Source organism: Vulpes vulpes, unplaced genomic scaffold, assembly GCF_048418805.1.
Source record: "Vulpes vulpes isolate BD-2025 unplaced genomic scaffold, VulVul3 u000000678, whole genome shotgun sequence".
Classification (NCBI taxonomy): Eukaryota; Metazoa; Chordata; class Mammalia; order Carnivora; family Canidae; genus Vulpes; species Vulpes vulpes.
Window position 1 is genome coordinate 1726431 of NW_027325803.1, and position 13780 is coordinate 1740210.

A 13780-nucleotide genomic window follows, 5' to 3' on the forward strand; every position below is an offset into this window, starting at 1 on the left:
AGGTGGCACAGTGACAGCAATTAGATTGGCTTCCTTAGAAAGTGAGTTAAACTGGGAGGAGAGACAAGTAAGGTTGGACAGATAAAATAAAAGCTGGACTATAAGTAAAGTGGCCTGGGGATTTTGGACAATCTTCTATAAGCAATGAAGAAGCAATGTGAACTCCTAAAAGAGGTGGAGATAGAGAGGAACTTGATGAGAATGCAGTTTTAAGAAAATTAGCTACTAATTACTCTTGTGTCATTAAGGGGACCCCCTATGGGGCTCAGCAGCCCACATCCACATAAGGGTGCAGGCAAATATTCATTTAAGATTACTTCTATAAATTAAGTCTACCTTAATTTCTAGAATCTCAATTTTTTTTTTAAAGATTTTATTTACTTGAGAGAGAGAACACACAAATTGGTGGAGGGGCAGAGGGAGAGGGAGAAGTGGCCTCCCCGCTGAGCAGGGAGTCTGATGTGGGGCTTGATCCCAGGACCCAGGATCATGACCTAAGCCGAAGGCAGACCCTTAACCCACTGAGTCACCCAGGTGCCCCTAGAATCTGAATGTTCTAAGCCATGTCCTATAGGTTGTGCTGACTGAACCTTATAAAAAAAGAGTAGCCTTAGTTATATCTTAATTCTTCTACCTAAATAGCTCTATCTGTCCTTTTCCCATGTCATTCCTGAGGGCCAGGAAAGAATACCAGGACTTCAGTCTGATTGGGATAAATTTTAATGACCTGCAACTGAGAAATATGCATCATGGTGATATTTTCTGGACTGAAAATTGGTACAGATTCTGCACAACAAAGAGGCAGAGTGAGCATAACTGGCCTGAGATAGACCAGGATGTAGCCAACTGGCTCCGCACATATGGACACTTACCTAGCAATCCCTTCCTTGGTGTAGAAGACAGAGTAGGTAAGGTTGTCTCCATGGGGATCCGATGCAGGTGTCCGCCATGTCAATTTGATGAAGCGGGTAGAGACGAGGGAGGCCACGACATCCCGAGGAGCTGAAGGTAGTGGTCCCGTTGTGGCTGGTGCTAGATGGTCAGTAGTGGCACTGGTCAGTGAAGTGGGAGGTAATGTTGGGATGGCAACATCTTGTCATGTGCAAACATTGGGGAATATGAAGGGCAAACCACGACGGTTTTAAAAAAGAGAACAGAAAAAACAAAAAACAAAAAAGAAATAAACAAAACCACGATGGGAAATAAAATAAAATGAATGAACATAAAAAAGGCCATTAAACTGAAGGCTAACATGCAGGCCAGGGTTAACTACTGAAAACTAATGGGCACTATTCAAGATGTATAACTGTAGAGCAAGCAGACTTTCTGGTCGCTATAATGGTTGTGGGCCAGGCACAGGGAGGTGACGGCTGAGAATAAAACATCTCACAGAAGGACATAGCAGTGACCAAGTAATTTTCTTTAATTGTGAAAACAGCATGCAACATCTGTCAAACTTTGCACATAGAAATAGCATCACCAAGGAAAAACCTCAGTTCTTTTAGCTACTGTTATCAAATATGGAATAATATGTAATAAGGATGAACCCAGTTACTCTTACCATGAGCTTCCTACAGAGCTGGGGTCTTCAGCTCTGCAGGAGACTCTCAAGAGCCACATTTATAACTGTAATCTAATTTTTTTTTAAAAATTTATTTATTCATGAGAGACACAGAGACACAGGCAGAGGGAGAAGCAGGCTCCATGCAGGGAGCCCCATGTGGGACTCGATCCCAGGATTCCAGGATCATGCCCTGAGCTCAAGGCAGACGACGCTCAACTGCTGAGCCACCCAGGCGTCCCTATTAAACTAAGGCATCTAATATTAAACTCTGCTCTCGGGATCCCTGGGTGGCGCAGCGGTTTGGCGCCTGCCTTTGGCCTAGGGCGCGATCCTGGAGACCCGGGATCGAATCCCACATCGGGCTCCCGGTGCATGGAGCCTGCTTCTCCCTCTGCCTATGTCTCTGCCTCTCTCTCTCTCTGTGACTATCATAAATAAATAAATAAAATTAAAAAAAAATAAACTCTGCTCTCTATAATTTGGCAATTCCTAGGCAAGTCTGATAGCCTTCCTCACTTCACTACTATTTTATTTGCTATCTTTTTCAATTCATTTAACTACAACAATATAGAAACATGAATAAAAAATTCTCAAACCATAACACAATAATCAGGTAGTTTGTTAACAGTCCTCTATAATATATATTGCCATGGCGTGCAGACTTCAGGAACTTGAGGGGACGGGTGAAGCAGTGGCAAGTCAAAGCTTTACTGATTGAAGACTGGAAGCTTGTGTACTTGTGTATAGGCAGTCCATTCTGTTGTTGGACACTTTGGATTTTCCTAACATTAGACCAAAAATCTCCATCTTGGGGCCTGAAGGTATAAATATAGTCTCACAATTTTTAACTAAACAAGGTCATCAGAGTTGTGTCATAACCTTAATGGGAAAATTATCAGAAGAGAGGCAGAGAGGAAAACATGAAAATTCTGGACCTAATTTTCAATGAAATCGTAGGTCAACAACCTCTAGGAAAGGTCTGTGAACTGTAAGAGAATCTAAAGTGAGGCAGTCAAATAACTATGCCAGATAGAGTAAGTTTTCTAAGGGAAAGTACAGAGGAAGACCAACCTAACGTGGCTACTTAGGTGGGGAAGAGGCAAGGGTCATCCAAACAGCTACCATTTCTACGTGGCACTCTGGCTCTTTATATGGGCTCACTGAATCCTTACAAACCTATGAGAAAAGTACCATCATTTTATTTCTGTCCTGTATGTAGAGACTGACATTTAAATAGGGCTAAATCGCTCATCCTAGTTCACAGACACTAAGTGAAGGTGTGTTAAAACCAACTCTGTTTTTTCGTTTAAGAGGTTTCTGTGTTTAGCCAACAAGGAGTTCTGCTCCTGCTGTGCCACTTATCAACGGTGTCACCTTCAGCAACTCACTCACTTTTCCTCTCCTTATGAGAAAGTACTTTGAAGAGTCCAGAGTGCCATCAGAATGTAAGACTATGAAGTCACAGCCACAGTCCCAGAAGATACAAGTCCACACTCCACTGGTACAAGTGTCACTATTGTAAGAAAGTCACACCTGAATGGCCTGTAAGGGCTTATTCTTATCTTTGATGTTTCAAGAGATGTGCTGCATCAGAGAAAATACTTCTCCTTCGCAGCGTTCAGAGTTCTTTTTCATATACTGTGTCAGTTTATTCACACAACAACCCCATGAGGGAGGATGCAAATGACAAAACTGGATGCTGGGGTGAAGGTTAGAAAGGACTCAAGGACTCTCAGGTTTCTGGCTTGGGAGGACAGGTGGTTGGTGGTATCATTCAGGGAGTACGGCAACATTAAGAGAGGCTAGAGCCTGAGGGAGAGATAGCAAACCTGGTTCTGAACAGGCCATGTCCAAAGTAATGATCCAACATCCACCAGAGAAATGTGTAAGAAGCAACTGGAAATATGAATCCCTGATTATTGTAAAATTAAGTCACTAAACAAAACGCTTAGAGGGAAATAGTTCAAAGAGTAGCCTGCACACAGTCTAGCTTTGTTGCCTCATTTCTGTGCCTGTGTAGAAACACACTAAGTAAAAGCTGCTTCCAAGTCTGACAGAACTCAGTAAGCTAAATTTTTCCCAACTATCTGCTGGCTGGAGAGGAGAGGAAATTTGTAATGTGAGAGGCAGTATAGCATACTGGAAAAAGCCCAGGATTTCAAGTACAAAGACCTTGTGTTCAAAACTTGACTTTGCCATTTCCTAATAATGTGAAGTTGGGTAAGTCACTTAGTTTCTCTGATCTCAGTTTCCTTGTCTATAAACTGGAAACACTCCCCACCTATGTCTCAGGCTGACGTGAACCACATGAATATCAGTAGGAAAAGTACATGTGGAAGTACTAGGTACGTGTTATCACCATAATTAGCTTGAACAGGTGACAAAAAGAAGGTAAGTGTAAAGGCAACCAGGAGGGGTATGTAAGCAGGAAGGACCAGGTGACAGAAGTAAAGGGTGATAACTGAAAGAATTGGTCAGGCAGGGAAACTTCAATTAGCCTATGGAACTTCTAGAGCACGCATCTGTAAGTCTTTAATGGCATCCAGCACTTCCCACTTCTGTTCTTCATGTTCACGCTTAATCATGCTAACCTATAGGCTCTGTATCTGCTTCCTGTTGGCATCATTCATTGTGCACGGGTATACATTAGATAATCAATAAATGTGTATTTATTGAATTACTAAGTGGAAGAAAATTCAGGGAGAATGTTACTGCAATGAAGACCAGTGTTACTAGAATCTCATCAAGTACAACAATATTTTAATCTTTCTAGCTGATTCAAAGTATATACAAGTAACATTTATTATGTTATATAAAAATTTTTCTTTGCAATTGTATTTTATCAGTTATACCTAGAGTAAAAGTGTAAATAATACCAGACCATTGTAAATGATTCCTAGTTAACTATGGGTAAAATCTATGTCCTTTCTGGTCCTAGTGTTTTACACCCACTTTCCCCAAGTTGGTTCTTTTTCTGCTGTTCCATGTTTTACTTGGGCAGGTATGAGCCCAGATAATCAAATAGGCAGTTAAGTTATACCAGGATCAATGGCAAATGATATAGATTGGGACTTAGACTTCTAGCATTATGGTTTGTGGATGTCAACAAATGCTCTTCCCAAAAAAACAACTATAAAGCTGCACAAAACTGTCAAAGGTTGGAAACTGGCCAAAGGCATACAACAATCCAAGAAGCATTTATTCATGAAAATTACCATATTTAGGTGCAAACAGCAAGTATGTGCCATTCTTGCCTAGGGCTGTTCCATACTCTCCAGCTCTGCTGGAGTAGTTTACTCAACCAGGGCAGTGCAGGGCCTGGAAGCTGGAGGCTTTGCTGCTGTCAGCAGGGCTCATCTGATGGGGAGTAATGTTAGTTAGAGCGGTAATCTTGGTGGCAAGTGAACAGGAAGGGTCAATGTCTTTGCTACTCTGAGGCTGTGATCATTTTTGGGAGCAAACAGTGGACTACAGACTAGCAGGAGTTTAGGAAGGTGAAAAAACACTAAGAAGATGATAAGTCTCCAGGAAGATGGAAAGCCATGAGTATGTGCGGCAGAGCCGAGAGTAGGTCCAGGTGACCCACGTATTCCTGGCTGTTGGAACCTATGTATGTATTCACAGGACAACTGAGAGAGCCTCACAGAAAGCAAAAGCTAAGGCTGACTAAAAAATGGTGTCAAGTTTGAACGCATGCCCCCAAAAACATAGGATCCATCAGCTGAGAGTGGAAGGCTTACTGGCTTGAGGTGTTTGAGCACAACTTCTGACTGATACTTGGCTAAGCACGAATTGATACACACACAAGGGTTAACCCTAGAAAGCCAGGATTAAAAATAAAAACAAAGAAAATAAAAAACAAAAGGTAAGCAGAGACATCTATGGTTACACAGTGTGGGGAAAATGGATCTCAAAGATTTAGTTCAAGTGAGCTGCTGCACAAACAAAACAATAACAGCCCTGGGGGAGGAGAGGAGGTGTCAGAACCCACAGTTGCTACAATATGCTATACAAAATATCCAATAATCAACAACAACAACAACAAAAAAATGAAGAGACATGCAAAGAAACAAAGTGTAACCTATACCCAGAGGCTAATGTAAAAAGTGCGGTCAATACAAAAGGTCTCAGAGGGTCCTTGGATATTAGATTTAACAAAGACTTCACGGCAGCTGTTAAAAATATGTTTAAAAACTAAAGGAAACTGTCAGGAACTCTGCAGGGTCTGAGATTTCCCTTACTTATGAGCTAACAAGACAGCCTATTCCTGTTTCATGGGCGCTGGCAAAAACAAGTTTTGCATCAGAGACAAAACTTTATTACTTAGGGCAATGGCCATAGCTAGGCCTTTTTGTTTGTTTTCATCAGTTCCCCATGCACCCCAAGTCCCACAAAGGCCGTGTAAAGCGCCCAGGATGGACGCGTACCCATGCAGCAGGTTGTTATAGGAGAACCGCGGACTTGAGGAATTTCCCACTTCTAGAGCAAGCCCAATAAAGAACAGGCCTGCTGTGGATATCTGATTTAATTCTGTTGTGATGAGGCACATACTTTCTACAGATGCAGTCTTTTAAAATTTCCTAAGACTTGCTTTATGCCCCAGCATGTGGTCTATCTTGGAGATTGTTTTGTAGGTGCTTGAAAAAAAATCTGTATCTGTAGTTTGGTTGGAGATTCTGTATCAGTTAGGTCAAGGTGGCTGAGAGAGTTAAATCTTCTATACACCTTTGTCTCAATGTTTTAATCATTTTTTGAGAGAATATTAAATTCCCAGTTATTTTCACTGAATTGTATATCTCTTCTTTGTATCAATTATATGTATACGTCTAATAACAGAGCCCCAAAATACATGAATTCAAAGAATATGGAGAAATCCCAAATTTTTGGAAATCAAACAATCTGCTTCTGAGTAACCCAAGGATCAAAGTAGAAATTACAAGAAAAATTTAAAAAATATTTTTAACTGAATGAAAATAAAAACACAACAAACTAAAAAACAAGGGAAGCAGCTAAAGCAGAGCCTAAAGGGAAATAAATTTCTTTATCAGAAAAGAAGTCTCACATGAATTACCCAATTTCCCACTTAGTGAAGAGTGTAGATCTTAAGCATTCTCACATACACACACACAAAGTAACATTGTAAAGCGAAGGAGAATTTTAATTCACTTGTTAACTTGAGTGTGGGAATTCTTTCACAAAATATACATATATCAAATCATCATGTTGTATACTTTAAATATATTATCATTTATTTTTCAATCATACCTCAATATAGCTGCAAGAAATTAAATTGAGTAGTATGTTAGCCAACTTAAAAAAAAAGACACAAGATTAAGAAATTACTATTTTTTTAAGATTAAGAAATTAATAGAAGATACAAGTTACCTAAATCAAGAATCAAAGAAGGGACAATACAACCATCCATACAGATTGGGAGGTTATGAAGTAAAACTATGAACAAATTTGTGCCCATAAATCAGGTAACTCAGAGGAAATAGAAAAATTCTCAGAAAGACAAAACTTACCAAACCTACTTACAAAGAAACACAAAATCTGGGTAGAACTATAACAAATACAGACATTTAACTAGTAATCAAAAATCTTCCCACACAGACAAGTCCGAGTCCAGATAGCTTCATTGGAAAAATGCTACCAAATATTTAAAAGAAGAAATAATACTAATCCTTCACAACTCTTTCAGAAAATAGAAAAAAAACACTTCTAGCTCATTCTGTGAGGTTAATATTACTCTAATATCAAAGCTAAAGGAAAAGAAACTATAGACAAATAGCCCTTATGATAACAGATACAATACCTTTTAATGAAATACTAGCAAACCATATTTGGTAGCGTATTAGAAGGGTTATACATCATGACCAAGTAGGATTTATCACAGGAACCCAAAACCAGTTTAATATATATATTAAAAAAAATCAATGTATTATACCATATTAGAGAAAAAAAGAGAAACTGATCAGCTTAGTAGATGCAGAAAAAGCATGTGACAAAATCAAACACCTACTTATTCATGATAAAAAAATCTCAACATACTAGGAACAGAAGTTCCTCATCCTGAACAACCTACAGTGAAAATTATACTGAATGGTTAAAAAGTAAATGCTTTTCCCCTAAGCTTGGATACAAGATAAGGGTATCAGCTCCCAATTCTTATATTAAAAAAGCTTTGTACTTAAAGTTCTAGCCAATGCAGGAAGGCAAGAAAAAGATTAAAAATAAATAAAGATCAGAAAGGAAGAGGGAATAGTGTTTTTATTTGTGGTGACCTAATTATATTTGTGTAGGAAAAACTAATAATCTACAAAAAAAGCTACTAAAATTAATAAGTTTAACAAGGTCATAGAATGCAGAGTCAATATACAAAAACCAACTCTATTTCTTTTTTTTTTTTTTTAAGATTTTATTTATTTGAGAGAGCAAGCAAGAGAGATAGAGAGAATGAGTGGGGTAAGGGTCAGAGGGAGAAGCAGATTCCCTGTGGGGCAGGGAGCCTGATGCAGGACTCGACCCCAGGACCCTGAGATCATGACCTGAGCTGAAGGCAGGTGCTTAACTGACTAAGCCACCCAGAGGCCCGAATTCTATTTCTATATACTAGGAATCAATAACCCAAAGATGAAATTAAGACTACAACTCCACTTATAATAGTATCAAAAAAGAACAAAATATTTAGGAATAAATTTAACAAAAGAAGTGTAAGATTTGTACTCTGAAAACTGTAACACATTGCTGGAGAGAAATTAAACATCTAAATAAAAATACTTAAATGAAAAGAAGATCTAAATAAATGCTCATGGATTAGATGACAATGTCATTAATATGGCAATCTGCTCCTAAAATATAACAGAAATGCAAAAGACCTTGAAGAGCCAAATCAATTCTGAAAAAGAAAAGGTTGGAGGGCTTGCATTATCCAATTTCAAAACTTATAATAAAGCTTCAGGAATCAAGACAGTCCGGTATTGGCATAGGAATAGGCACATTAGATTAATGGAAGAGACCTGAGAGTCTATAAATAAACCCTTAAGTTTATGGTCCACTGGTTTTTGGCCAAAGCATCAAGAAATTTTAAGTCGGAAGAAGAGTCTTTTCAACAACTGGTGCTAGTACAACTCTGTATCTATATGCAAAGTAATGAACTTAGATCTTTACTTAGCACCACATACAAAAATTAACTCAAAATGCCTCAGAGACTTAGTGGAAGAATTAAAACTTCTAGAAGAAAATAGAGGAGGAAGTCTTCCTGTCTTGGGTTAGAAAAAGCATTCTTAAACATGATGACAAAAGCACAAGATATAAAAGAAAAAACCTGATAAACTGCATTCTATTAAAAATAAAAACGTCTGCACTTTAAGAAAAACACAACTAAGTAAATGACAAGACAAGCCACAGGCTGGCAGAAAATATTTCTGGATCATACATCTGATAAAGGACTTGAACATATAATTCAGAATATATGTTCAGGACCAGAATATATAATGAAATCTTATAAATCAATTTAAAAGTGGGCAAAGACTTAGATGTTTTGCCAAAGAAAACATAAGAACAGCTAATAAACACATGAAAATTATTACATCATTAGTCATTAGGGAAATGTAAATTAAAACCATAATGACACACTACTATACACTCACTAGAATGGCTATAATCAAAAAGGCTTCTGAGTATTGTACCAACACAGTACTAAGTGTTGGTGAGAGAACTGAAGAACTGGAATCTTCATACATTGTTGGTGGGAATGTATTAATTATGTCTTTCAACTGATGAACACAAATTGTCTCCTTTTATTATTTAGATCTTTAATTTCTTTCAAAAATGCTCTATGTTTTCAGAGCATAAGTTCTGTATTTCTTTGGTTAATTTAATCCTAAGTACTTTATTCTTTTTGATGCTACTATAAAGCAAATTATTTTGATTTTTGTATACAGATACTGACTTTATTTGCACATTCTTTATGATTTTCTATATATAAGATGATGTCAGCTATAAACAGAGAATTTTATTGGTACTTTCTTAAAAAGTTAAACACAGACTTAGCACACAACACAGAAATTTTACTCCTAGGAATCTACCCGAGAGAAATGAAAACAAATGTCCAAATAAAGATTTGTACACAAATGTTCACAATATCATTATTCATAATACTTAAAAATTAGAAACAATCCACGTGTTCACCCACTGGTAAATAGGTAAACACAATGAGGTTATAGCTTAAAAGATATTATTAAGCAATAGAAAGACAGGAAATACTGATATATACCACAATGTGGATGATTTCAAAAACATGCAACGAATGATCCAGCTGTAGAGGACTACATATTATATGATTCCATTTTTATGTAAAAGAACTGCAGAAGGCACTTTTATAAGTGACAGAAAGTAAATCATTGATTATTTGTGGCTAGGGACAAGAGTAGATATTGACTGCAAGCAGATATAAGCAAATTTGGGGGGATGGAAATGTTTTGTCTCTATATTGTAATGATGACTACACAGCTCTATAAATTTGCTAAAAATTACAGAAGTATACACTTACAATGCATGCATTTTATGGTATGTAAATCACACTTCAATAAAATCATTAAAAAAATGAAATGGCTTCACCTGGCTAGCTGGAACTATTCAACATACTTTCTCCAGTGTATAGTTAAAATAGATGTACAACAGCAATAGTTACAGAATCCAAGGACATCCCTGTGACTCAAAACACCTGAGCTTATAACCAACCTATCTGAAGTCTTTGCAAAAGTATCCAGAAATTACGCAATGATTTTACATACCAATTAGTCATCAAGGGTCCCAAAGCATAACTGAAATCTTTTTTTTTTTTAAATAAGAAGTCTGACTATATTGAGTTATGCTGCTTCCTTTCCCTTCTGCCCCCAAAGTTCACTCCTGAAAATAAAAGATCTGAACCCATCACTCCCTAAAACTATTTACAGGATGAAGTCCAAACACCTCAGTTCAGTGGTCAAGGTCCTACATGCTGTGCTTGAGGTTTGCCTAGTTACTGAACAAAGATGGATTGTTCAGCTTCCGTACCTATGTTCACACTGCTACTATATTTAGAGCAATAAGCACCACATAAATCTGACTCAAGTCAAAGGCAACTGGGAAATATGTTTGAGAAAAGGTATTAAACTTTCAAAATTCACACACTGAAAATGCTATTAGCTCTGACCTGTGCCCAAACACTTGGCAGCAGCTTCATGCTGGCACTTTCACCGAAACCTAATGACCTCAAAAGGCTCTGAAGTGGAACTAATTGAAGTGACCTGTGTGGGACCCTGAAGAAGGACTATGTTCCTCCTGATGTAGTATGCTCCTTGAGGAAACCATCAGAACTCTTTTCATTTTTCTGAGAAATCACTTTCAAACCAACTCTACTGTGGCTGATAGATCCGGTTTTAATGATACATAAGATTTGCGATAGATGAAGTGTCACTTTTAGTAGTTTAGTAACTATGAGTTTAACCAATACATCTATGCATGTAAAATAGTTTCTAGGTAGAGATCATTAAATTCTGTGCTGGGCATTTTGCCCTCAGTTAAGTGGATCCAGTTATCCTAATCTGACATCCACTCATACCAGCCAAGTGAGCTGTGAGTATGCACATGTAAGTTTTCTTCTGAAATCCAAATTTTGTTCCTTCTTCATAATCTTTCTTTGAAAACATATTAGTTTTAAAATTTCTTTCTCGCCTATTGAAGGAGTTCAGAAGATTCTGAAGTTATCTTGGGAAAAATTTCTAATCTTTCTAGATCTTCATTTCCTTGCATAAAAGAATTTACTAAATTGGTATTTCCCAGGAACATGCATAGCAGCATTATTCAGAATTCACTGTTCAAAACTGAATCATATTAACATGGTGCTTATTGCTTTAAACATAACAGCAATGTCAACAAAAGTACAGCTCCACAGAGCATTTCTTTTGGGAGATGTTAACAAGTGTACTATAAAAAAGAGAGAACAATCATATTTGTGAGATCATACAGATCTGCCATACTTTTTAGCATGTTAAAGATTCCCAGTAATTCTATAGGAGAAAAACCTGTTCAGTTTGTTAACCTAGAATTTCCCATTCCTCTATGATCATGATATCTCTTTTCCCCAAACAATAATCCAGTTTGAGCAATCCTTAATGATACCTGAGATAGTGTCTAGTAGAGTTCTTTAAGAGCCTCTGTCTGAAAACCAGTCATTGTTCAACTACTTCTGGAGGCAGTCTATTTCATATTTTTATTTAAAAACCAAAATGTAGGGGCAGCCTGGGTGGCTCAGCGGTTTAGCGCCACCTTCGGCCCAGAGTGTGATCCTGGAGACCCAGGATCGAGTCCCACGTCCAGCTCCCTGCATGGAGCCTGCTTCTCCCTCTGCCTGTGTCTCTGCCTCTCTCTCTCTCTCTCTCATGAATAAAAAAAACAAAATGTAATGAACTTGTTATAAAATAATTCATACAATACAGAAGTATACAATGCAAAAAGATTAAAGTTCTACTTTTCATCATTTCTAAAATACCACTCTTACAGGTTTGATTTCCATTCTTCCAAATATTTTCCTTTTCAATTATTCATATATATGTACATACATATATATACACACACCCACACACAAATATGAGAATAAAATGATACCAAAAATATTGTTCTGCAAACTACTCTATGGTGTAATATGTCTTTAAGAGCTTCCCATGTCAGTATATATAAACAAACCTCATCATTCCCAACTGCTGCATACTATTCTATAATACAAACATACATAATTTATTCAGTCATCCCCTTACTGTTACTTACATGTAGGCTAATTCCATTATTCATTTATTTTGGCCGCGATGGGCAATGTTTCTGAAAATTTTCCTATACATGTATCTCTGTGCACATGTGCAAATAATTCTGTAAGATGAATTCTTAGAAGTGAAACGCTGAGCCAAAGGTTTGTTTATTTGAATGCTTCAGAGATGATGCCAAATAGTGTTCTGAAAACCTATTTTTGGCTTCAGTTTTAGGAGAGAGGGCCAAATACATTGCTGGGTACACCACTTTATAAATATTCCTAAGCAATAAACACGACAAGAAATACGAACACAAATTCCACTTCGGTCAAAACTAAGAGATATCTGTAATACCAACCCAAAATACATGCAAAAAGAAAGTAGATTAATGGAGCAGAGCTGAACCAGGTACTCCAAGAGGGTCGACTGAGAGACTCAAATCAACTGACCATGAGAAAGTGGCAGCACTCAGGAGACAGGGATGATGTGGGGGACAGGAACTGGGAGCTATTAACTCTCCATCGCACTCCTGGGGACAAGGGGTTTATACTTAGGAGAAACTATATCAGAAAGGCTTGGGCTCAGAGGTAACCAACAAGTGGATTAAGACCTCACAGATCAACGTGTTCCTTCCAAGGGTTGTTTTAAACTGTTAATGGTGGTTCTAGAGAAGCCTTGCATCTAGATACATATTAGACTTACTCTCAAAATACAGCTTTTCTGAGGTCTGCGCTGGAGACCTGGGGTGTTCAACAAGCTCTCTCTACTCCGATTGGGTGGAATATAGATATTTCCCAGCCCTGTGTATGCTCCAGTTTTCCAGCTCTTCAGTAATTGTTCTTTCCTTAGATGTTCTTTGCTAAACTTGTGGACTCTTGCTCCGTATACGTGCAGCTTAGTATTCAGTAAAAGACTGAGTGGGAAAGGGTTCCCACAGCTTTCTTGAGCTTCTCTGCACGTTTCATTTCTCTCCAAAGGGCTGCTCCACAAATTCCAATTCCCTTTCTCACCCTAGATTCTGATCTCTGTCTCCTTAGCTTATCGAGACTGCAAAGCTCTCTGTTCCCTTCTCTCAACTCAGTCCTGCAGTCTGAAAAGTGCTTCCAGGCAGAAAGCTGGGGTGACTGTTGGGCTCATCTCATTTGTTTCCCTTCTGTTAGGGATTATGGTCTTGCATGTTCTTAAATATCTAAAAATACTTACTACATGTATTCTGTCCAATTTTCTAGCTGTTTACATCAAGATGGCTAGTCTAGTACTAGCTCCTCTGTCAGGGCCAGAATAAAAGTTCCTAGTACTCCTAAGATATTACAATAATTTAAAATACTCTTTTCAAAGAGGTACCACTGTAATAAAAAAACCATTGTATTAAAAACATTTCTAAGCTCTATTCATTAGAAAAAACATTTATTTTTACTTAAAGTGC

The 13780-nt window shown here is 37.7% G+C and overlaps 1 protein-coding gene across 5 annotated transcripts in view; it reads right to left on the reverse strand.

The window, feature by feature from the left end:
• The window catches only part of NEO1 (neogenin 1), a 234807-nt gene that overhangs the window by 57166 nt on the left and 163861 nt on the right, over positions 1 to 13780 (reverse strand). For 3 of the 5 annotated variants that reach the window (XM_072746001.1, XM_072746002.1, XM_072745998.1), the window contains exon 8: positions 873 to 1032. In XM_072746001.1, coding sequence (XP_072602102.1) covers positions 873 to 1032 — 160 coding nt within the window. Of the gene's footprint in view, positions 1 to 872; positions 1093 to 13780 lie in introns of all 5 variants that reach the window. The other 2 variants (XM_072746003.1, XM_072745999.1) reach the window with 1 other exon arrangement.